We start from the raw sequence: 23,731 nt of genomic DNA, 5'->3' as shown, positions 1-23,731 counted from the left end.
CATATCATTCATAATTCATCAACTAACGTCACAAAACTCAAATATTCATCAATGACATAACTCAAAATATTTATCAAAATCAGAAATTCAAGCATGGGCTTTGTACATTACACTGCAACGATCTCAAAAACGTAAAAATTATCAAAAACCGAGCTAGTTACATACCTTAATCAAGCTTCAACAATGCCGAATGCCTTAAGCTTTATTTCTTTCTTTCTTTTGTTATTTCAGCAAGAACAAAGTATTTCGCAAGCTTATTTTAATTTTTATGTTTTATTATTTACATGTTATTAAATAAATTACCATATTAACCTTTAAACATAAATATAAAACCATTATAACTTATGGTCACTATCGTCCACTAAATATTATCGTGGGAAAAATGTATCTTAAACTCATCAAATTACAAAGAAAATCACAATTCGGCCCTGACATATTAAACCATCAAATTTTTATTTTACGCGATTAGGCCTTTTTTATTAAATCGACACTCAAACGGTAAAATTAAAACACAAAAATTTTACAGATATAAATTCATACATATTAAACACAAAAAATAATTTTAAAATATTTTTCTGACTCGAATTCGTGGTCCTGAAACCACCGTTTCGGATAGAGTCTAAATCAGGCTGTTACAACTTTTAGAGAGCAAGACTTCTCCATTGTGTTCCCCATTATCGTTGTACCGAACTTTATCTTTATCTTTTTCCTTAACATCCTATCGTAACAAATTTGAGTTCAAGTTGGTTTTGACCTCCCTTATTCCTAAATTGTCATTTTTCGACGTCCACTTTCTTCCTTGAACAGTATCAGGATTCGTGTTACCTTCCATTCCTTCATCAGATCTCCCTAAGTAGTAGTGTTGTGGCATCAATTTCTTCATGGTAAATCCTAGCCGCATACTCTATTAAGTTTGATTCTACTTTCAAGGTTAGAGAGAAAGGCAGATTATCTTTCGACAATTCCTTAGATTCATTTAGAGTGTCATTGCAATCCTTTATCTTGTGTCCCATATGCCCACATCCAAAGCAAAAGCTAGGCAAATTTTCATATTTAAAAGAAATCCAAGATTTTTCTTACGTACTAGCTAGAATGAAGATTCCCCTACGTAATGGCTTTTGGACATCTAAGTCCACTTTTATATGGCAGAATTCCCCTATTATTTCTAAACTAATGATTCCTCCAAAAGTCGATCCAATTGCATATGTAAGGTCTTTCTTATCACGTTCAGGTGGACAAGGACCTATTTTAAGCAAAAAAGAAGACTGAACCAAACAAAGATTGCTTCTATCTATCAGTTTTTCCATTTTTTTTTAAAAATTAACAAATTTCTTCTAAAAATCCATGGTCTTCCTGCCATTATTGATTCCAGATCTCCTTCATCTTCAAATTCAATCATGAACAAGTTTTGAATGGTAATTTAATCTCAATTTTTTTTGTTTTCCAAATACTCTTCAATTGGGCTCAAAAGTTATCTAAGTTGTAGGTTTTCGTCGTCCATACCGTCCCTAAGAGAGTCGACTTTCCATTGGGGACCACCAGTGAACTTTTGACTGTTAAATGTACCAATTCTTCTTCCAAGAGAGAGATATAGTCTCTTGTCATAGTTATCTTTGTCATCGCCCTACTCACGACCCAACCACAATAGACTTGTTTCTTTGGGAGACTTACGAGTGAGCACTTTTGACTTGAGTAGAGTACTGTAAATTTCTTTAATGAATTTTAAATAATTTATTACATGAATTTTAAACAAATATAGCAAAATTTTATTATCAACCTAAATGTACCTTTTATGTTTTTTTAACAAATCCCATTTCCATAAATTTTCGGGCACTACTATTAACAATTATTTTCATTTTGATTACTTACAGTTAATTTAATATTAGTAAATGTTATTGTACATTCATTTTCATCACCCAACTTTAATAAAATAAATGAATGCACAACAACTTACCATACCTCAAAGTAAGGGCAGGTGATCAAAATGAAAATAATTTTTATTACAAAATTTTTTGGCAAAAATTTGGGTAATTGTAGTTAACTAGAAAAATGAATTATTTTTTGAAGTTTATGTTGATGTGTAGCGAGCAATTATTGAGCAATGTTTGTGTCACATTGATAACTGAACTAAATTATTGAGGAATTATTTTTTGAAGTTTATGTTGATGTGTAGCGAGCAATTATTGAGCAATTATTGAGCAATGTTTGTGTCACATTGATAACTGAACTAAATTATTGAGCAATTATGCACGCTCTTGGAACCACATATTGGCATCTCCAAATAGAACGGCACGCCATTTCAATAAATTGATCTTAGTATTATTAGGTAAATTTACCAAAAGTTTGTTTTACACTGAATTTAAACAGGTTATTTTAATCCAACTAGTGGTTAGGAGACAAATTAGTTTAGCTTAAGCTATTGACAGGTGAAAATGAGACGATATTCATTTACCATTTTTTGTTTGTTCATTTTTTTCATTTCTATATGTTTATTTATATTAAATCAAAGTCTTTAAGTTTAATATCACGATTTAAGAAAATACATTAAGCTAAATTATCAAAATAGTCACTTTTACTTATTTCAGATTATATTTTAGTTATTTATGTTTGAAATGTTACGTAATAGTCACGTTAACGTGTTGTAACATTTTAGTTACTGAGTCGTTAATTGTTGTTAACGGTGTAACGGTAAGTTGACGTGGCACGTAAAATCATCATTTCAAACAAAAATTTTAGGTTAAATTATACAATTGGTCTCCATATTTTTTTCATTTTGAGTAATTTAATTTTTTCTTTTATGTTCTTTTAACTTTCTTTTTTTTTCTTTATTTTCCATTCTCTTCTGTTTCTCCCTCTATTTTCTTCTCTTCTCCATCTCTTTTAACATAGTTTTTCTATGTTTTCAATTTGCTAAAACTTTTTTAAGTTTATGAAAAAAAATGGTGAAAGCTAAAACCAAAATAAAACTTGTTTCGCTTATTCTCACCCACAGTTACAAACCCTAATCATCCATCATTGCTTTAGCAAACTAATTTCGATCTCTCAATGGCTTCGTCCACAAGCTCGGCTCACTCGAAGACCTCGCTAGTTGTGACTTATGGCAATCCACCCTCAACAAAGTTTCGCGAGCTCGTTCCCTTAACCTCCTAACCAACCTCCACGACCACCTCATCTATCTTACCTACAACATTCTCACCCTCTCGAAACGACGTTGTTTCACTAATTCTTCAAACGAGTTCTATACTCTCGATGACTAAAACGACCACCATACTAAACTTACCATCAACTTTACCCATATCAGTTTGGTTCCATGCTCCCTTTCTCTCTTCAGTTCATCCATACTCTGCTTCCAATCAAGTTTGCTTGGAAATATCCAAGAAGATTTAGATCAATTTTATCGTTTGCTTAAATTTATTTGTCAGAAAATAAAAGAAAAGGAAAAAATAATTTACACAATTCTGTAAAAGTTTGGAAACGGAAAAAAATTGTTTTGAATATAAAGAATTCAATTTATGTTTCGATTTGATTAAGAATATGGTTTTTTTTATATTTGACTAGTTAGATCCAATTTTAGTTTCAAAATTAGATTATATTCAAATTGATATTTGATTAAGAATGATTGATATTGGGTTTCGAGTGAAATTCAATTTAGGAATCATGTGAAAAAAACAAAGACTTAGTTTATTTGGTGAGCAAAAATTATGTTTCTACAGTGAAGAATACGAGAAGAGAGAAAAATAAAGGGGAATAAGAAAATGAAAATAAAGAAAAAAAAGAAAAAAAATTAAATTGTTCAAAAAAATAAAAGTATAGGGACTAGTTTTAACAAATAGAAAACCTAGAAAAAACTACGTTAAAAGAAATGAAGAGAATGAAAAAGAAAAGAAAAAAGAAAAGGAAAGTTTAAAGAACGTAAAAGAAAAAAATTAAATTGTTCAAAATGAAAAAAAATATGGGGACCAATTGTATAATTTAACTTAAAATTTTCATTTGAAATGATGATCTAATGTGCCAAGTCAGCTTACTTATACCGTTAACGACAATTAACGCTCAGTGACTAAAATGTTACAACATGATAATGTAAGTGACTAAATTTGAGACAAATAAAAGTGACTATTTTAATAGTTTACGCAAAAAAAATATTAAGTGTAATATTAGGTTATTTTTGGGATAATGCAGATGCAAATGTTAAGTCAAAGTTTTTCTTTATTGAAAATTTGAAAGTTTAAGAGAGTAAAAAGTCCTCAAACTTTTTTAAAAAGGTAATTAAGCTTTTTTTTTCACTCAATTGGGTACTTGAGTTGTTAAAATGCATCAAAAAGATTATTTGACTGTTAGCTTTAACGGTGTAACATGTGGCAAAAAAATTATAAATAATATAAATAAATAAAAGTTATAAAATTATTAAAATTTAATAAAAAATATAAAAATATTAAAAACTATAAAAAAATTATAAAAATTATATAAAAAATTGTAAATTTTATAAAAATCATAAAAAAATTATAAAATGTATCAAAAAGACCCTTTAACCATTAAGATTTATTTTCTGAAAAAGTTTGAGGACTTTTTACTCCCTTAAGCCAACTTTACGTAAGTTATTATGTATACTTATTATAAAGTCCTCGAGTTAGTTGGTATTACAAGTTAACTGGGTGTTAACTCAGTTGGAAAAAGACAAAAATAAGCTCAAGTAATCCTATTGTATTGAGGATGTTTTTATATTTTTATATTTTTATACAGAAAAATAAAAACACATAATGACTCTTTAATTTTTAACATTTATACTTCACCATTCAACCCAACATTCATTTATTTGTAATATAACTTTGTTATATATATATATATATATATATCTTCTTTAAACATAATTACAATACAATAAAATAATAAAAATACAAGATAAATGTTAAATTTGTAATATTTTTATACAAAAGTCCAAAACCAAAAATTAAATCGAGAATGGAAAATTTGCAAAGATAAGGATGAAAAGTCAAATTTGTAAAAGTAATGGGAAAATTGAGGAAATTATCATTTAGATTGAAAGTTGAAGTTGTAGTTAGAGATTAATATTAATAATAGAAATTATTTTAATTAATGATTAGGTAAGCTATAATTTGAAATATCAGGTGTTTACTTAAGAAAAATGAATAGGTTGGCAGATGCTTTCTACATTCTAATAGAAATATATAATAGTGATTGTTAAGTTAAGAGAGTCAAGTGAGTAAGTCTTTGTTTATATATATACATATAAGCCTCAAGTTATGCAAAGTCAGAGTAATGTTTAATGCCTGTTTCCTACAACACATGTACAGCATGTGAATGCTTAATGCTTTCATCTCTATGTATTCATTATCACCTTGAATCATGTGCTTATGAATGCTTTAAATATACTAGACTTATCAAATTTTTGCAGTTTCTGAATTATTAATAATAAAAAAAAAAAACTTGCCTTCATTACACTTTCCATTAGCTGGCATGGAGGATTATATATATTGCAGTGTAAACAATGGATGATTATTTATATATATAGCAATGTAGTCAACGCAGCTTCATGTATGAACATCAAATATTCAGTCAAGAGAGTGTAAGTACTTAAATTTTTTTTATTTTTTTTTGTTTTGCCGAATATACAACGTAGGTAGATTATGGAAAACTGGAATCCAAAACATTGTTAGAAGGATATCCACGAAATTGGAAAATTGTTTTAAATTTAAGAAGGATTGTTAATCTGTTGTGGTGAGAGAGAAATTGACTAAGTTTTCAATTAATCATAAAATATATTTAATATATTTTGATTTCTATAATTTAAGGTGACAGTGTATGTGCCATGGACCATATCCTACTCCTTATATTACAATACTAATTCAGCTGAAGCAATCTCCAGCAAAACCAACTCTAGGCTAAGATAGTGTTCTGTTTCAAATGGATATACATATGAGGAAAGCTGCTTTGGAAGGAGATGTTGAGAAGTTATATAAAATCATAGATAGAAATCCTAACGAATTGGATAATTTTGATAAATATCCCGTCGTTGAAACTCCTTTGCACGTTGCTGCAAGTGAGGGACATACCAGTTTTGCTATAGAGATCATGAGGCTGAAGCCATGTTTCTCCCAGAAGCTAGATAGCAGAGGGATGAGCCCCATGCACCTTGCCTTGGAAAACAACCGGATCTCGACTGTGCTTCGTCTCCTGGAGACGGAGAATGGGGCAGACCTCGTCCGCAACAAGGGCAAAGACGGTATTACTCCTTTGCTTCATGTGGTGAAACAGGGAGATCTCCGTCTCTTGGATAAATTTCTCTCGGCTTGCCCCACTTCCATCGTTGATATCACCAACCAGGGTGAAACTGCATTGCACGTCGCTGTGAAAACCGGCAACATCGAAGTTTTAGATTATTTATTAGCATATCTTCAAAGGTCTTGGAAAAGAGAGGCCCTGAACCAGGAGGAAAGAGTCCTCAATTGGAAGGACGAAAATGGTTGCACCGTATTGCATACTGCAGTGGAATTGAATCAATTACAGGTGATAATCTTAATTGCCAATATATATATATAATCATTTTATTGCTTAATTTGTTGCTAATTATTCCTCCTCCTCCTCCTCCTGCAGATGGTGACCTCGTTACTAAAGACTAACATCAATGTGAATGCGGAAAACCTGAAAGATTTAACAGTTCTGGACATGGTTAACAAATCAGAACCAGTTAATACACAGATGAAAGGCCTCTTGATTCAAGCAAGAGCTCTAGAATTTCACTCGATTCAGATCAAGGGTACTACAGATTCCATGAATCAACCAAGTACCAAATCAAAGGTTAGCTGTTTCGGAAACGTGATAGGATTATTGAAAGGGCAGAAAGCAAGTATCTCAACGGAATCAAGGGATGCATTGCTTGTGGCAGGTGCACTGATAGCAACAACCACATTCCAAGCGATTCTGAGCCCGCCAGGAGGGCTGGGTCAGGGTGAGGACAATGAAGGGAAGGTGGTGATGAAAGCTTGGGTATACATGATATTCATAATCTTGAATGGTACTTCGTTTTGTGTGACAGTCATAACCATATTTCTTCTTCTCCCACACGGCTTCTTTGGTTGGCTATTGACGGTATCCTTAGGTCTGCTGTCTGCTGGTTACCTGTTCAGCTCAATGGTCATATCGCCAAACCTGGAATGTGCTTTGTTTAATTTGGGTTTATTCATTCTGTTTGTAGTGTTACTAGTTGTGGGTATTCTGCTTTCATCAAAGCGTCAACGGTTCATCTCCATCAGAAAACTCTGCAAATGCAGCAAGTAGGACCTTCCATCCGTGGACGGATCTTTGAGTCCAATTATTTGGGTACAAAAAAGATATCTCCTCACTTTGTGTGAAGTGCATCTTCTTTGCAATTAAACTTTTTCTTTTAATTTTCTATATCTGAAGTAAATTGGTAAGATAATGACCAAAATCATTCAAATTTATGACTTCGACATTTTCTTTGATAATAAAGGAAATATCATCGTAGAAAAAGGGACAACCAGCAATTGGACCCAATACAATAGTTGCAAAGGCTCAAACCGAGCCAGAGAACTTAGCCCAAACAAACGCACAGAGCCCTAGTTCTTAAAACATTCGGCCGCCGCCGCCACATCTAAACATATAAACCTTGCAGCCTGCCGATGTTCACATTAAATTATTAACTATTACTTTTTCACAAAATTTACGTATAATGAAATAACAAATTCATCTAGAATCAAATTATTACACTGCAACACGTATAATTACACACATGTTCAAATAAATTTACAATATAAATGAACTAAAAATTGAAATAATCTAAATTACACCAACTAATCATACTATAATCTCATATATTACATCAGCATATAATGAGATTTTAAAACCTGTACATATAATCGCATATGATGAGTTAACAAGTCTTTTATTTATTATTGTATTTGTGCAATAAAATTTATAGTAAAATTAATCTGAATTTTGAAATATAAAAAAATTAAAAATTAAATTCATGAAAATAAAAACATAAACTAAATTCTATTTTCGTGAAGAAGGGGGGGAATTTTAGCTTTCAAATAAGCTACAAGCTTGGGGTTACAATCGAATTTATTGAATGTTTTGCCCTTTTAAACAAATAGAAAAGAGAAAAGGAAAAGTTTAAAAAGTAATGATAGGTCTATACACTACAACAAAACAATCCTATCGCGACACTTTTTTTGACCTAAGACGATTCAAAAAAGGTTGGCATAGATTTCGTGACGCTTCTCTCAACGCTTCCAAAAAAGTTGTCTATAGTACAGTTGGCATAGGCTCCGCCATAAGTTAACATAAACCGACCCTTATTGAAGGGTTGTGAAAGGCTAAGTCAATGCTGACCTTTAAAAAAGGTTGGGATAGACCCATTTAAAGCAACCCTAAAAAGGCTAGAATAGACCTTGTCTAAGGCAACCTTTAAAAAGGCTGAGATAAAACCGTCTAATACAACCTTAAAAAGGTTAAGATATACCTTGTCTAAGACAACTTTTAAAAAAGTTAAAATAAACCCGTTTAAGGCAACCTTTAAAAAGTTGAGATAAACCCATTTAAAACAATCTTAAAAAGGTTGGAATAAACACGTCTAAGGCATTTATTTTCTTTTTTTTATTGTTTCAATATTAATATATATTCATAAACATTTACAGTGAATAGAAATTGTGCTTTAAATACAACTAAAAATATTAAACTAAAATTAAAATAAAGGTTGAATATTTATTACAAAAATCGATCCAATATCAAAATACACTAACATTTAGGCAAAATTTATACCACCAACATTTAACCCAATGTACAAAAGTAAACAAATAAAAAAGTTCCTAAGACGATGGACATTGATATTGATGTTATACTACATAATAGCTAATACAGTCTGAAGTTGCAATTTCAATTCCAAGAAACTCTGCTGATCTCTTATTTCTACAAGGGTAGCCTCAGGTAGTGAAACATCTCCAGATCCAAGTATACCATATACCTACTTGTAACATATGCAATCTTCTCTCATTTCACCATTATTGCTTCCCAACTCTTCGCTATATTTAGCGTTATCCCTCAAGCCCCAACCTTGCTGTAAGCCAATTGCAGACCTCATTCATCTCTTTAGGGATTGTGTAATGACCAATCCTGCACAAACCGGATCAAAAACTTAAAACTTTGTCTGGTTTTGTATTTCCTTTAAGATCAAAAAGACTGAGATTAGAAAGGCTTTAGGAAAACAAAATATTAACTAAATGCCGCCATCATTTTTACTCTAAAAGAATTTAAATAAAACATCAAAGCTTAACAAGTGGAAAAGACATATATGTTCCTCTATTTACAGTAATGAAAACATTGGGGAATTCTCAATGCACTCAAGTTTAAGCCAGAATAGAAACTCAGGAATGGCTATTTAAACAAAACAAAGCTTCACATTGGATAAGTATTATATGTCCATCTATTTTACCTTTTAGAAGGTATAATAAATTATCTTCATATTTTTCATTCACAAGATAAATTAAAATGAAAATGAAAGATAACAAACTTACCCAGCATTGAAAATAATAGGGGGCAGAAGATAGATAAAGAACAGATGTTCACTAAAGACTAAAAGATGAGAGCTTTTACCCCCACTTGTCAAAAAAATAATGACCCCAATAAAAACACCCTGCAAACAAAAGTAATTTAAATCAAATATATCAAACAAGAAAAACATACAAAACCAAGCAATCAAAACTTAGCTGAATTGTCCATGAATGACAAAATCCACGTCAAAAGATGTCAATAGAGAAATTCACAATGATAAGGGCAGTAATTGATTCGTTCATCCATCTATTCTACTCCAAAAGATGACCAATCACAATGCAAGCACAAAGAAGCGCTACAAATATGTTCATGGAGACCACAGACGCATGGTCTAAAGTAGATAGTGTCTGCAACTTAGTAAAGACAACAGCTAACTCCGGCGCCACCATATTGATTTTTTTAATCAAATTTTATTAAACAACCAAGAGAATCTTGAGAGTCAAATGATTTTGGGGGGAAAAGGCAGAGAAGGGGGCGCAAGAAGACAGATATAGACTCAAATTAATGATGCACACCAGAATCCACAGCAAGCACCTCTCGCTCCATCGCTTCAAGTTTCACAAGGGGTGAAATAAAAAATTAGGAGAATCTGGTAAAGACAAGATACCGACATAAGTCCAAAATTCTGATGACTTAGGGAATCAGTATAAACAATGAAAGACCAAACGATTACTCCATTAAAAATCCCTATAGTGAAGCTCGAATCAAGCAATGGAAAGTAAAAGGAAAAAGAAAATTCAATAACTAACCTCTGCCCTTTACAATTTAATTACCTTCTCAAAGCACCCTTGAGAAATTCTCCTTCAACTTCAAAATGGTAGCATGTATGCTTAGCTTCAGTTTATGCATTTGATGAGCCTCCATGTTTGGATAAGTAACTATCATACTAGCAAAGAAAAGTGTCAATGGAGGTAGGCCAAACAATTATTACATCACCAACTAAAAATAAACACACCGTTTAGAAGTACGATAAGAAAAAAAATACAGTTTAAATTGACAATAATAGAAGCAGGCAAAAAAAAAATATTCTTGTGAATATCATTTCTAAATTCTGATAGAGTAGCAAAAGAATGACAAGTTAGGCATTTAGAATAGCAATGGGAAAGATTATGGATGAACAGACCTCGTTTTCATCGGGAAATTCAATACTACCAATGAATAGCATGTGTTCTACAAAGAAATAAAGAAACTTCATGAATATAGGCAGAGCAGAAATAAGTGCAGTTAAGCAGAATGGGAAATGAATAAATGTAAGTAACGAAACCTAGAAAATGAGCAAGACCCTGCGCCTCAGGAGGGCCAGAGAAGCTGCCAAATCCTACACACATTGCTGCCGCTGCCTGCGACCTAATTCGCAATCGATGAATCAACTAATGTCAGGACTTCAATCAATAAAAGGAGGAGAAAAGACGAACCTTTTCAGTCTGAGCAATCTTCTCTTTCTCATTGTCGGCGTCGGCTTCATCTTCGTCTTCGTCTTCTTCTTCTTCTTCGTCTTCGTCTTCTTCATCTTCTTCATCCTCATCCCCATGTGCAGATGACAGCCAAAGAGCAGATGGAAGAGATATCAAGCTTGGTCATGATGGTAGCCAAAAGGGCTGTCGGCAACTGATCCAGCCTCTCCACTCTTCAACTTTCCATCCCCTTTTTCTCTTTTAGTTTACTTTGGGAAAAATAAATTGGGGAAAGAAAAAGAAAGATTTCAGGTGAAATTTTGGGGGTGGGGGGAAAACGATTTTGGGAAAAAGAAGAGGGAAAAGAAAGCTTTAAATTTTGTCTTCTCTTTTTGTAATTATATACTCTTTCAATATTTTAGGAAATTAAATTAAAATTTTCAATTCACTAATTAATTTTGTTTCTCTAGATATGCATGAGTTAGTAATTTTTTAAATTTTAATATATATAAAGTTTATCTATTATCTCTTAAATAATTTAAACTATAATGATAATTTTAATATATTAAAATTAATATTATCTCTTTTATAATTATATAAGAAATCATTTAATATATAAATTAAAAAACAATTAGTCATATACCAAAAAAAACTTTAAAATTATTTTAAATAATAGTATTTTTATTTTTTTTTCATTTTTAACATATATTTTTCTATATTTTTACTTTCAAAATTTTTCTACCTGACATAAATTTTTTTTAAAGATTTTAAATATTAAATTAAAAATAAGTTGTAATTTAATTAATATAAAGAAACTAGTTAAGTAATAACTAGAAGATGATGGGTGAGAATGAAGGGAGCAAAACGATGCCGTTTTGTTTTAAATAAAATAATTTTTTTGCGACGTTTTTATCAAAACCTCTAAACCTAAACACAAAACCCTAAACTCTAAAAACTAAAATAGAAACCCCAAACATTAACATCTAAACCCTAAACTATAAAACATAAGCCACAAAACCCCAAAACCCTAAAATCATGAATGTAACGTCCCCTTACTCGAGACCGTCGCCGGAGTCGAGCAGGAGACATTACAAAACTTATCTTAGCACTTAAACAGTTTTCGTAGTAAACTATCCATCTGCATCACGGTCGCAAAAAAAATCATATCTCGAGTTACGAAACTCGAAATCTAATTCCGTAAATTTTGCCTGAAACTAGACTCATATATCTACTTACTAATGTTTTTCTAGAATTTTTGGTCAGGCCAATTAGTACAGTTTATTAGAAAAAATCTCGCCTGTTTCAGGGTTCGGCTACTCTGACCCTTGTGCACTACGAATCAATTTTTTTCCTGTACAGAAATCCAATGACTATGCCATTTGTTTCAATTAAAAATAGACTCAATAAGGAATCCATACAAATAAAGTTTGAGTCCTATTTCTTAATACACAATTTATGGTGAATTTCTAAAGTCAGAACAGGAAATCCAGAAATTGTTCTAACCCTGTTTCACCAAAATGTAAATATCTCATAAAATACAACTCTTTTACCTATTTTATTACTTCCATATAAAAATAGATTCATTAAGCTTAAATTACAAATTTTATTCATTATCTAATTCACTTTATACTATTTTGGTATATTTTCAAAGTTGGACTACCGCTACTGTCCAAATCTGTTTTAGTATAAATGTTGATAACTAAATTTATAACATCTTCATTTCTTCTCTCTACAATATTTACCAACACTTCCTCTTATTACTCTTCACTAACATATCAAAACATACCATACTTAAGGTTTTGGTAACATTTATAAAACATACCAAAATATCACTTAACAACTTAGATACTTTCAAATGACCAAAAGACATCCTAGGTACAATGCCATTTTCCAAAAAGATAGAAACTTCACCAATTTGAGTTTGGGGATCGACTTGTATGCTGAGTCCTTATACTTTCGTACCTAGCCTGCGCACGGAAACAAACCGTACGTTGAGAATACTCTCAGTGGTATTTCTATAAATAATAGCTTAATCAACTTTAAAACATGGTAATTCAAACACATTATTGCTATTATTCAATATCAATCAGTACTTTAATAATCTTTACTTTATTTACCCTTATTAACATAACTCGGACACTAACGGATACACGGGTCCAACCCACACTCTGGCATAAGCACATAATGTTTCATCGGAATAAATCCGGAACTTTAACATTATAGTACACAAAGTACTTCATCGGAACAAATCCGAAACTTTAACAGTAGTCGACACATAGTGTCTCATCGACTCAATGTCGGAATATCCCAATACTTCCAATTCCTATGACATGTCAACTATATCCGACTAGCTCGACACTGTTAATAGGGTATTCAAAATCACATTCATTTCAATATGGTAAAAATACTTACCTCATTCACATTTTCATACAATATAAATATCAAATATAACAATAACGATTAAGCTCGGTTTATAGAATACAAACCACTATTTATCTAATTTAATCGATATCTTCGTTCACTTTCTCTTTTCCCTTTTTTGATGACGTATCCGGTGCTACGTTTGCTACTAACAATCATATAATTAAAAATCATCAATATATTAATTCATAAAACACATTTTCACTTTCTACCAAACTTTTACAAAATTCCAATTTCATCCTTTTCCATTACTAATCTTTTTTTCTTTGACTTAAGCTTCATATTCTCTTTTAATCAACTCATTAACAATTTCTAACTCATAAAATTCATTATAAAACATAAATTTTGAGCTCTATTCAACTTAGTCCTTATTTAAACCTAACTTACAAATTCCTTTAACTAATCACTTCTAACTTCAATTTCTATCAATTTAACCCATAAAACCTCAATTTATTCAACTAAATCAATATCTAAAAATTCTCTATTTTCTTCATTTTAACCTCATACATGTAGAACTTTGAATTAGGCATCCATAAACATAAAAATCATAAGAAAATGAGCTAAAACAACTTACCAATCAAACTTTAGGGCCTTAATCCTCAAATTTCCCTTATTTATTTATTTATTTATTTCTTCTTTCTTTCACGTTTGCTCTCTGTTAGTCTTTCTATCTTCTTTTTCTATTTTATCAATTTTACTTATTATACTATTATTAACCTATAATAAATATAAAACTAACATGTGTAATAGCTATAACATAAAATATCTTATAGCTATTACACATATATACCAACTATTACACACGTTATTCAATATTAACACACACATGGCACTTAGGGTCTAATTACTAGATTAGTCCATTTTACTTCTTTAATCTATAATTAAACTTTTATTCCTTATGCAATTTAGCCCTTTAAACTAAATTCAAGCTACTTCACTTAATTAAACACTAAATAACCATTCAACTATAATTCATAAATATTTCTAATAAATATTCATGAATAAATTTCACGGAAACAGTACTCAAGACTCAATTTCCAATACTGTAACTTTCGGTTCATTACAATTCTCTCCCCCTTAATAAATTTCGTCCTCGAAATTTACCTGAAAAGAGATAAGGGTATTGAGATCTCATCATTTCTTCCGATTCCCACGTAGCTTCTTCAACACTGTGACTTCGCCATAGCACTTTTACTAAAGGAATACGTTTATTACGTAATTCTTTTCCTCTCGTGCTAGAATCTCAACTGGTTCTTCTTCATACGATAAGTCAGGTTGAATCTCTACATTCTCGGTCGTAATAACATGTGAAGGATCCGATCAATATCTTCTTAGCATAGAAACATGGAAGACATCGTGCATTTTCTGTAGTTCAGGAGGTAAGGCCAATCGATACGCTACTGGTCCAATTCTCTCAATAACTTCGTAAGACCCAATAAAACAAGGACTTAATTTTCCTTTTTCACCAAATCTTAGAATTTTCTTCCAAGGTGAAACCTTTAAAAATACTTTATCCCCGACTGAGTATTCAATATCCCGTCGTTTCAAATCTGCATACGATTTCTGTCTATCAAAAGCAGTTTTCAATCTTTCCTGAATTTTCTTAACTGTACTTTTCGTTTCTTGAACCAATTCAGGTCCAATCATCTTCTTCTCATTCAGTTCTGGCCAACATACGGGTGATCTGCATCTTCGTCCATACAAAGCCTTATACGGTGCCATCTGTATACTTGACTGGAAACTATTATTATACACAAATTCGGCTAATGACAAAATAATATTCCCATTTAGACTCAAAATCAATCATACAGGCTCGAAGCATATCTTCTAAAATTTGTATTACCCGTTCAGATTGACCATCAGTCTGTGGATGAAAAGCTGTACTAAAGTGAAGTCGAGTACCGAAAGATTCATGTAATTGCTTCTAAAACCTTGACGTAAACCTTGGATCTCTGTCAGAAATTATTGATTTTGGAATACCATGTAATCTAATGATTTCCCGAACATAAACATCAGCAAGTTTCTTTAACGACCAATCGATTCTCACAGCTAAGAAATGAGCTGACTTCGTAAGTCGATCAACTATTACCCAAATAGCATTCTTTTTACTTGTAGGCATCGGTAATCCCGTCACAAAGTCTATCGTTATTCGGTCCCATTTCCATTTAGAAATATTGATAGGTTGAAGTAATCCCGATGGAACTTGATGTTCTGCCTTCACTCGTTGACAAGTCAAACACTTTGCCACATATTCAGTTATATCTTTTTTCATTCCCGACCACCAATACAATTTACGCAAATCACGATACATTTTCATACCTCTAGGATGAAATGCAAATGGACTATTATGAGCTTCTTGAAGAATTAACTCTTTCAACTCAGAATTATTCGGAATGCAAAGTTGATTTTGAAATCTTAGACAGCCATTTCCATCAATGCTAAAATTTTCTATTGTACCATTCCGAATCATCTCTCTTTTCTTTAACAACTTATCATCTTCTAACTGAGCTGATCTGATTCGATCAAACATTACTGGCTTTATTCTTAATTCAGTCAAAAGGCTTCCATCTTCAGTGATACTAAGTTGTACAAACATTACTCGTAATTCAATCACAGCTTTTCTACTCAGTGTGTCGGCTACTACATTAGCCTTCCCTGAATGATAGTCTATGACACAATCATAGTCTTTTAGAAGCTCTATCCAACGCCTTTGTCTCAGATTCAATTCTTTTTGCGAAAGCAGATACTTCAAACTTTTATGATCCGTATAAACATAGCACTTTTCACCATAAAGATAGTGCCTCCAAATCTTCAAGGCAAAAATTACAGCTGCTAATTCTAAATCATGAGTTTGATAGTTGCGTTCATGTGGTTTCAGTTGCCGTGAAGCATAAGCAATGACTTTCCCGTTCTGCATCAGTACACATCCCAGTCCACTCAATGAAGCATCATTGTACACTACAAAATCTCTTTCTGATTCTGGTAAAGTTAACACCGGTGCCTCTGTTAACATTCGTTTTAATGCTTCAAAACTTTTCTGACATTGCTCATTCCAAACAAATGGAATATTCTTCTGTAGTAGCTTGGTCATCGGTAAGGCTATCTTTGAAAATCCATTGACGAATTTTCGATAGTAACCAGCCAATCCGAGAAAACTTCATACCTCTGATACATTTTTAGGAACTTTCCACTGAATAACTGCTTCAATCTTCTTTGGATCCACTCTAATTCCATCCTCTGATACGACATGACCAAGAAACACAACTTCTGATAACCAGAATTCACACTTGCTCAATTTTCTGTACAATTGCTTTTCTCGTAGTATTTGCAAAACAATCTGGAGATGTTGCTAATGATTTTTTTTTTACTTGGAATACACCAAAATATCGTCAATAAAAACTACTACGAACTGATCCAAGTATGGCTGAAAAATTCGATTCATAAGATCCATAAAAGCAGTAGGGGCATTTGTCAGTCCAAATGGCATCACTAAAAATTCATAATACCCATACCTTGTACGGAATGCCGTCTTCAATATGTCGCACTCTTTTACTTTCAACTGATAGTATCCCAACCTCAGATCAATATTTGAAAATACGGAAGCTCCTTTCAGTTGATCAAACAAATCATCTATTCGGGAAGTGGATACTTGATCTTGACAGTCACTTTGTTGAGTTGTTGATAATCAATGCACAACCGCATCAACCCATCTTTCTTCTTAACAAATAACATTGGAGCTCCACATGGTGATGTACTAGGCCGTATAAAACCTCTGTCCAATAAGTCTTGCAACTGTACTTTTAATTCCTTTAGCTCAGTAGGTGCCATAGGGTACAGAGGTATCGATACCGGATCTGTACCTGGGTAGACTTCAATCACAAATTCTACCTCTCGATCAGGGGGTAATCCAGGTAATTCCTCAGGGAATACATCAGAAAATTCACATACAGTCTGAATTTTACTACACTGACTTTCAACTGAATCCGAATTAATCACATATGCTAAGAAAGCATTACAACCTCGATGAAGAAGCTTGCTAGCTTTAATGGCCGAAACAATATGAATTGATCCACTAGTCCGAATACCATTTACTTCAATTCTATCTTCACTTTCATTCTGAACAATAAACTTCTTCTTATAACAGTCTAAAATCACTCCATATTCTGATAACCAGTCCATTCCCAAAATAACATCAAAGTCGCCAAATGGCATAATCAACAAATCAACAGGGAATATTCTATCTTGAATCATTAACGAACATCTTTGACATATATGGTTCACTAAAGTAGTTTTTCCCAGTGGACTAGACACTTCTATCATAACTTTAGACAATCCAGACTCTAATTTTTTTGTTTCAACTACTTTCGTATTAACATATGAATGTGATGACCCAGGGTCTATTAAAGCATAAACGGGTGCTGAATTCAATAAGAATATACCTGTCACCACATCGTGAGCATATTTCTCTTCTCGAGTCCTCACAACATACGCTCGAGCTGGAGCTCTAGCTTCAGATTGTTGTGTAGCACTCTCACTAGTTCTTCTAGTACCACCTCTAGCAAACGAACTACTTCGGCCTGATCCTCGGCCTCTGGAAGCAAATTTAGATCTTTGCACTACTGTCGGTGTTGTTCCAGATATCTTTGGGCAATCTTTAATAAAGTGATCGGTAGCTCCACAACGGAAACAACCCCCAGTCAACTTTCTACACTCCTCTTTGTGTCGTTTCCACAATGCTCACATATTGGAATTTTAGTATTCTGAACTGGACTTCGGATACTGCCAGTAGACACAGTAGCCTGTCTTTTCTGACCTCGATCACTCCTTTCCGATCGAGAACTAAATCTCCAATTACCTCGTGATTCTTTTGACCACTTAGGCTGCGGACTTGAACTAACCATTCCGGGACATTTTTCAGTCGAACGAGAAACTTCAGACTTTTATCCCTTCCGAGAATTTGTTCAATCATCTTAGCTATTTCCATTAAATCCGCAAACTCAATAATTCTAAAAGGCATCAACTGTAGTCTAAATTCATCACGTAATCCTCTTAAAAATCTTTTACATCGGTCGGCTTCAGTCGGTACAAACTCAGTGGCATATCTGCTCAATCTCAGAAATTCTCGTTCATAATCCACTATGAGCATTTCACCTTGTTTCAGTGTTAAGAACTCTTGTCTTTTGTCTTCTATGTACATTTCTCCTAAATACTTCTTTTGAAACTCTTTTTGAAAGAAGTCCCAACTTATCTGTTCCTCAAGTACATTCTGAATCACTGATTCCCACCATACGAAAGCTTCATCTTACAGTAATGAGACAACACATACTAAGCTTTCTTGTGGTGTACATTCAAGTTGCTTCAGAACTCTCTTTGTAGTCTTTAACCAATTTTCAGCAATAGTCGAATCAATTCCCTTTGCACCCAAAAATTCTGTAGCTCCATATTTTCTCAATTCTTTAATTGGAGCTCTTCGGGTAATAGGGATAGAGGACGTAGCAGGCATAGTTCTTACCGCTTTTTGAAGGGCATCAGCGATTATTCTAAAGACTTCAATATTATCACTTCCAACATTCAGTTGATTTTCTACTGGATTCACACTTAGAGTTGCAGACTCCGATTCATTCACATTATACGGTTCATCATCTTCACTATACATATCTTGATCAGTATCCTCAATGCTTTTATCAAACATTCTTAATGCTATAAAATGAAAATATTCAACAAACATATCAGCATCCAATCCCAACTCAAATTTGACTCCGTAATGGCATGTACCTCTAGATTCACATTGACATTCGATTTAATCCTAGAACCGACTAAACGTAATTAGCTCTAATACCAATCAACTAAACCTAATTAGCTCTAATACCAATCAAGCTTGTAACATCCCCTTACCCGAGACTGTCGCAGGAGTCGAGCAGGAGACATTACAAAACTTATCTTAGCACTTAAACAGTTTTCGTAGTAAACTATCCATCTGCATCACGGTCGCAAAAAAATCATATCTTGAGTTACAAAACTCGAAATCTAATTTCGTAAATTTTTCCTGAAACTAGACTCATATATATACTTACTAATTTTTTTCTAAAATTTTTGGTCAGGCCAATTAGTACAGTTTATTAGAAAAAGTCTCACCTGTTTCAGGGTTCGGCTACTCTGACCCTTGTGCACTACAAATCAAATTTCTTCCTGTATATAAATACAATGACTATGCCATTTGTTTCAATTAAAAATAGACTCAATAAGGAATCCATACAAATAAAGTTTGAGTCCTAATTCTTAATACAAAATTTATGGTGAATTTCTAAAGTCAGAACAGAGAATCCAGAAATTGTTCTAACCCTGTTTCACCAAAATGTAAATATCTCATAAAATACAACTCTTTTACCTATTTTATTACTTCCATATAAAAATAGATTCATTAAGCTTAAATTAAAAATTTTATTCATTATCTAATTTACTTTATACTATTTTTGGTATATTTTCAAAGTTGGACTACCGCTACTGTCCAAATCTGTTTTAGTATAAAATGTTGATAACTAAGTTTATAACATCTTCATTTCTTCTCTCTACAATATTTACCAACACTTCCTCTTATTACTCTTCACTAACATATCAAAACATACCATACTTAAGGTTTTGGTAACATTTACAAAACATACCAAAATATCACTTAACAACTTAGATACTTTCAAAATGACCAAAAGACATCCTAGGTACAATGCCATTTTCCAAAAAGATAGAAACTTCACCAATTTGAGTTTAGGGATCGGCTTGTATGCTGAGTCCTTATACTTTCGTACCTAGCCTGCGCACGGAAACAAACCGTACGCTGAGAATACTCTCAGTGGTATTTCTATAAACAATAGCTTAATCAACTTTAAAACATGGTAATTCAAACGCATTATTGCTATTATTCAATATCAATCAGTACTTTAATAATCTTTACTTTATTTACCCTTATTAACATAACTCGGACACTAACGGATACACGGATCCAACCTACACTCTGGGAGAAGCACATAATGCTTCATCGGAATAAATCCAGAACTTTAACATTATAGTACACAAAGTACTTCATCGGAACAAATCCGAAACTTTAACAGTAGTCGACACATAGTGTCTCATCGACTCAATGTCGGAATATCCCAATACTTCCAATTCCTATGACATGTCAACTATATCCGACTAGCTCGACACTGTTAATAGGGTATTCAAAATCACATTCATTTCAATATGGTAAAAATACTTACCTCATTCACATTTTCATACAATATAAATATCAAATATAGCAATAATGATTAAGCTCGGTTTATAGAAATACAAACCACTATTTATCGAATTTAATCGATATCTTCGTTCACTTTCTCTTTTCCCTTCTTTGATGACGTATCCGGTGCTACGTTTGCTACCAACAATCATACAATTAAAAATCATCAATATATTAATTCATAAAACACATTTTCACTTTCTACCAAACTTTTACAAAAATTCCAATTTCGTCCTTTTTCCATTACTAATCTTTTTTTTTCTTTAACTTAAGCTTCATATTCTCTTTTAATCAACTCATTAACAATTTCTAACTCATAAAATTCATTATAAAACATAAATTTTGAGCTCTATTCAACTTAGTCCATATTTAAACCTAACTTAGAAATTCCTTTAACTAATCACTTCTAACTTCAATTTCTATCAATTTAACCCATAAAACCTCAATTTATTCAACTAAATCAATATCTAAAAATTCTCTATTTTTCTTCATTTTAACCTCATACATGTAGAACTTTGAATTAGGCATCCATAAACATAAAAATCATAAGAAAATGAGCTAAAACAACTTACCAATCAAACTTTAGGGCCTTAATCCTCAAATTTCCCTTTTTTATTTCTTTCTTTCTTTCTTCTTTCTTTCACGTTTGCTCTCTTGTTAGTCTTTCTATCTTCTTTTTCTATTTTATCAATTTTACTTATTATACTATTATTAACCTATAATAAATATAAAACTAACATGTGTAATAGCTATAACATAAAATATCTTATAGATATTACACATATATACCAACTATTACACACGTTATTCAATATTAAAACACACATGGCACTTAGGGTCTAATTACTAGATTAGTCCCTTTTACTTCTTTAATCTATAATTAAACTTTTATTCCTTATGCAATTTAGCCCTTTAAACTAAATTCAAGCTACTTCACTTAATTAAACACTAAATAACCATTCAACTATAATTCATAAATATTTCTAATAAATATTCATGAATAAATTTCACGGAAACAGTACTCAAGACTCAATTTCCGATACCGTAACTTTCGGTTCATTACAATGAATCTTAAATCTTAAACCTTAAATCATAAATTATAGACCCTAAATCCTAAAATAAAATAGATTTTTGATGCGCTATTACTTATCTTTTGCGGCGTTTTTTCTCATAAACTCAGCTAATATTTGACTTTTTAATAACATATGAGCAATTTTTATATTGAATTATTATATCTTTCATATCAATTTTAAATAAATAATTTTTGAAAATTTTAGTATTATTTAAAAGAATTAGATAAAATTTGAAATTTTTATATAATTTTTATGTAAGAAAACAAAAAAAACTTTCAAAATATAAAAAAAAAAACAAAATAGCTTTAAATTTTTGTTTCTCTTCTGTAATTATATATTCTTACAATATTTTAGGAAATTTAACTAATTTTTTCATTTTACTAATTAATTTTGTTTCTGTATACATGCATGGGTTAGCAATTTTTTTTAATTTTAATATATATAAAGTTTATCTATTATCTCTTAAATAATTTAAACTATAATGATAAGTTTATCTATAAAGCGATGATTCGATAATCAGTATAATGGATAATGTAACACCCCTAACCCGTATCCGTCGCCGTAGGGGGTAAGGAATATTACCAAATAAGTACGAAAATTCATTTGACAATACTCAGGTAATTTCTGATAGCATACCTTCGAATTCGAATTTCGTTTATACACTATGCAAAGCAGTCTTCTCAATTTAAATAGTACCTTAATTCATTCCTAAGTTTAATTCACATCAAAACATTTAAAACATTAATCGATTATCATCCACACATACACATTAATTATGTGGAGCGCATATAATAACTTAACAAGCCATTTTCGCATGACTATACATATATACATCACCAAAAAGATACGTAATTAACATCAAAAGTCAATCCTATACATGCCATTATCAAGGTTCATTTACAAGAGTACCGAAAGGTTTAGAAAGTGTGGACGACTTCGACTTTGGATCTCCCGAGTCCGATAGTTCACGAACAAAATCTATAAAGCAGGGAATGAAGGCAAAAAGAGTAAGCATTTCGATGCTTAGTAAGTCTTAAGTAATGAAATCATTTATAACTAAAGCATAGCATTCATAAGGCTCATCATCTTTCTGACTAAATGTAGTCATGATTAAATATACCCCTATCGTTCATACATGTCATCTTAAATTTTTCCTTAAACACGAATTCGTATCATGTAGATAATCTCTTTTTACCCAACTAACCTCATAATTATGCCGAATACATCTAATTCGATTACAAGGCTAAATAAATGCAAATACGCAAAAATCACATACTTATGTTACTTCACACTTCAACCCATATACTTACATGCTCTTAGTCAATCTTAACTTAATTTCAATGTATATACGGTGCATACCTGATCATCTTAGGGTTGTAAGCCCATCAATAGAAATTATTACGACAAGATCGCACATTTCCAACCCAATTGCCTTCGGGATTTAGCCCGGATGTAACAACCAGCACAAATGCCTTCGGGACTTAACCCAGAAATAGCGACCAGCACGAATGCCTTCGGGGCTTAACCCGGAAATAACAACCAGCACGAATGCCTTCGGGACTTAACCCAGAAATAACAACCAGCACGAATGCCTTCGGGACTTAACCCGGAAATAGCAACCAGCACGAATGCCTTCGAGACTTAACCCGGATATAATCCTCAATTGTCATGCACAAAATATATTTATATTATAAATCATTAACAATTCATTTACATTATTAGATCACAAACACAACATGATTATCCATCATTCATTTTCGGCTCAACAGCTCATACAAATGACACGATTCCGTTTCACTACTCTACATGAGTTTCTATAACCATTCGATTACAAGCCGATGCACTACCCATTTATTTCAATATGTAAATCAAGAGAAACCATTAGGTCACAATTTATTTATTGTGCTATATATATAAATATATAACATTGTTTAATCAAATCATAAGCTAAGTTCCATTACTCAAAGACTTACCTCGGATTTATT

At 32.0% G+C, this 23,731-nt stretch overlaps 2 protein-coding genes and 1 long non-coding RNA gene across 12 annotated transcripts; 1 reads left to right on the top strand and 2 right to left on the bottom strand.

Annotated features, from left to right (window-relative positions):
• Window positions 1-5,275: 5,275 nt before the first annotated feature.
• LOC107918436 (ankyrin repeat-containing protein BDA1) lies at window positions 5,276-7,413 on the top strand. 2 transcript variants are annotated; one of them, XM_016848001.2, is made up of 3 exons: window positions 5,276-5,584; window positions 5,818-6,525; window positions 6,613-7,413. In XM_016848001.2, the coding sequence occupies exons 2-3, from the start codon at window positions 5,923-5,925 to the stop codon at window positions 7,294-7,296; spliced, it is 1,287 nt and encodes a 428-aa protein (XP_016703490.1). In that variant the 5' UTR covers window positions 5,276-5,584; window positions 5,818-5,922; the 3' UTR covers window positions 7,297-7,413. The 2 variants fall into 2 exon arrangements, with proteins under 2 accessions (XP_016703490.1, XP_040930772.1); XM_041074838.1 differs by having other exon boundaries at window positions 5,811-6,525.
• A 1,309-nt stretch (window positions 7,414-8,722) lies between these two features.
• LOC107918857 (nardilysin-like) lies at window positions 8,723-11,349 on the bottom strand. 9 transcript variants are annotated; one of them, XR_001690270.2, is made up of 6 exons: window positions 11,004-11,348; window positions 10,853-10,935; window positions 10,712-10,758; window positions 9,801-10,474; window positions 9,552-9,670; window positions 8,723-9,150 (listed from the first exon to the last, which is right to left on the bottom strand). XR_001690270.2 is itself a non-coding variant. In XM_041074837.1 (5 exons), the coding sequence occupies exons 1-4, from the start codon at window positions 11,117-11,119 to the stop codon at window positions 10,425-10,427; spliced, it is 288 nt and encodes a 95-aa protein (XP_040930771.1). In that variant the 5' UTR covers window positions 11,120-11,349; the 3' UTR covers window positions 8,723-9,150; window positions 9,552-10,424. The 9 variants fall into 9 exon arrangements, 6 of the variants coding, with proteins under 6 accessions (XP_040930771.1, XP_016703927.1, XP_040930767.1 ...); XR_005899801.1 differs by having other exon boundaries at window positions 9,552-10,177; window positions 10,338-10,474; XR_005899800.1 differs by having other exon boundaries at window positions 9,552-10,177; window positions 10,362-10,474.
• Window positions 11,350-22,455: 11,106 nt separating this feature from the next.
• Window positions 22,456-23,245, bottom strand: LOC107888061 (uncharacterized). Its single transcript, XR_001681261.2, has 2 exons — window positions 23,106-23,245; window positions 22,456-22,724 (listed from the first exon to the last, which is right to left on the bottom strand). It is a non-coding gene; the product is annotated as an uncharacterized lncRNA (long non-coding RNA).
• Window positions 23,246-23,731: the final 486 nt, after the last annotated feature.

This window comes from Gossypium hirsutum, chromosome A08, assembly GCF_007990345.1.
Source record: "Gossypium hirsutum isolate 1008001.06 chromosome A08, Gossypium_hirsutum_v2.1, whole genome shotgun sequence".
Lineage (NCBI taxonomy): Eukaryota > Viridiplantae > Streptophyta > Magnoliopsida > Malvales > Malvaceae > Gossypium > Gossypium hirsutum.
Note: the sequence above shows the minus strand (reverse complement) of the source record. Positions and strands in the feature narration are given on the sequence as shown.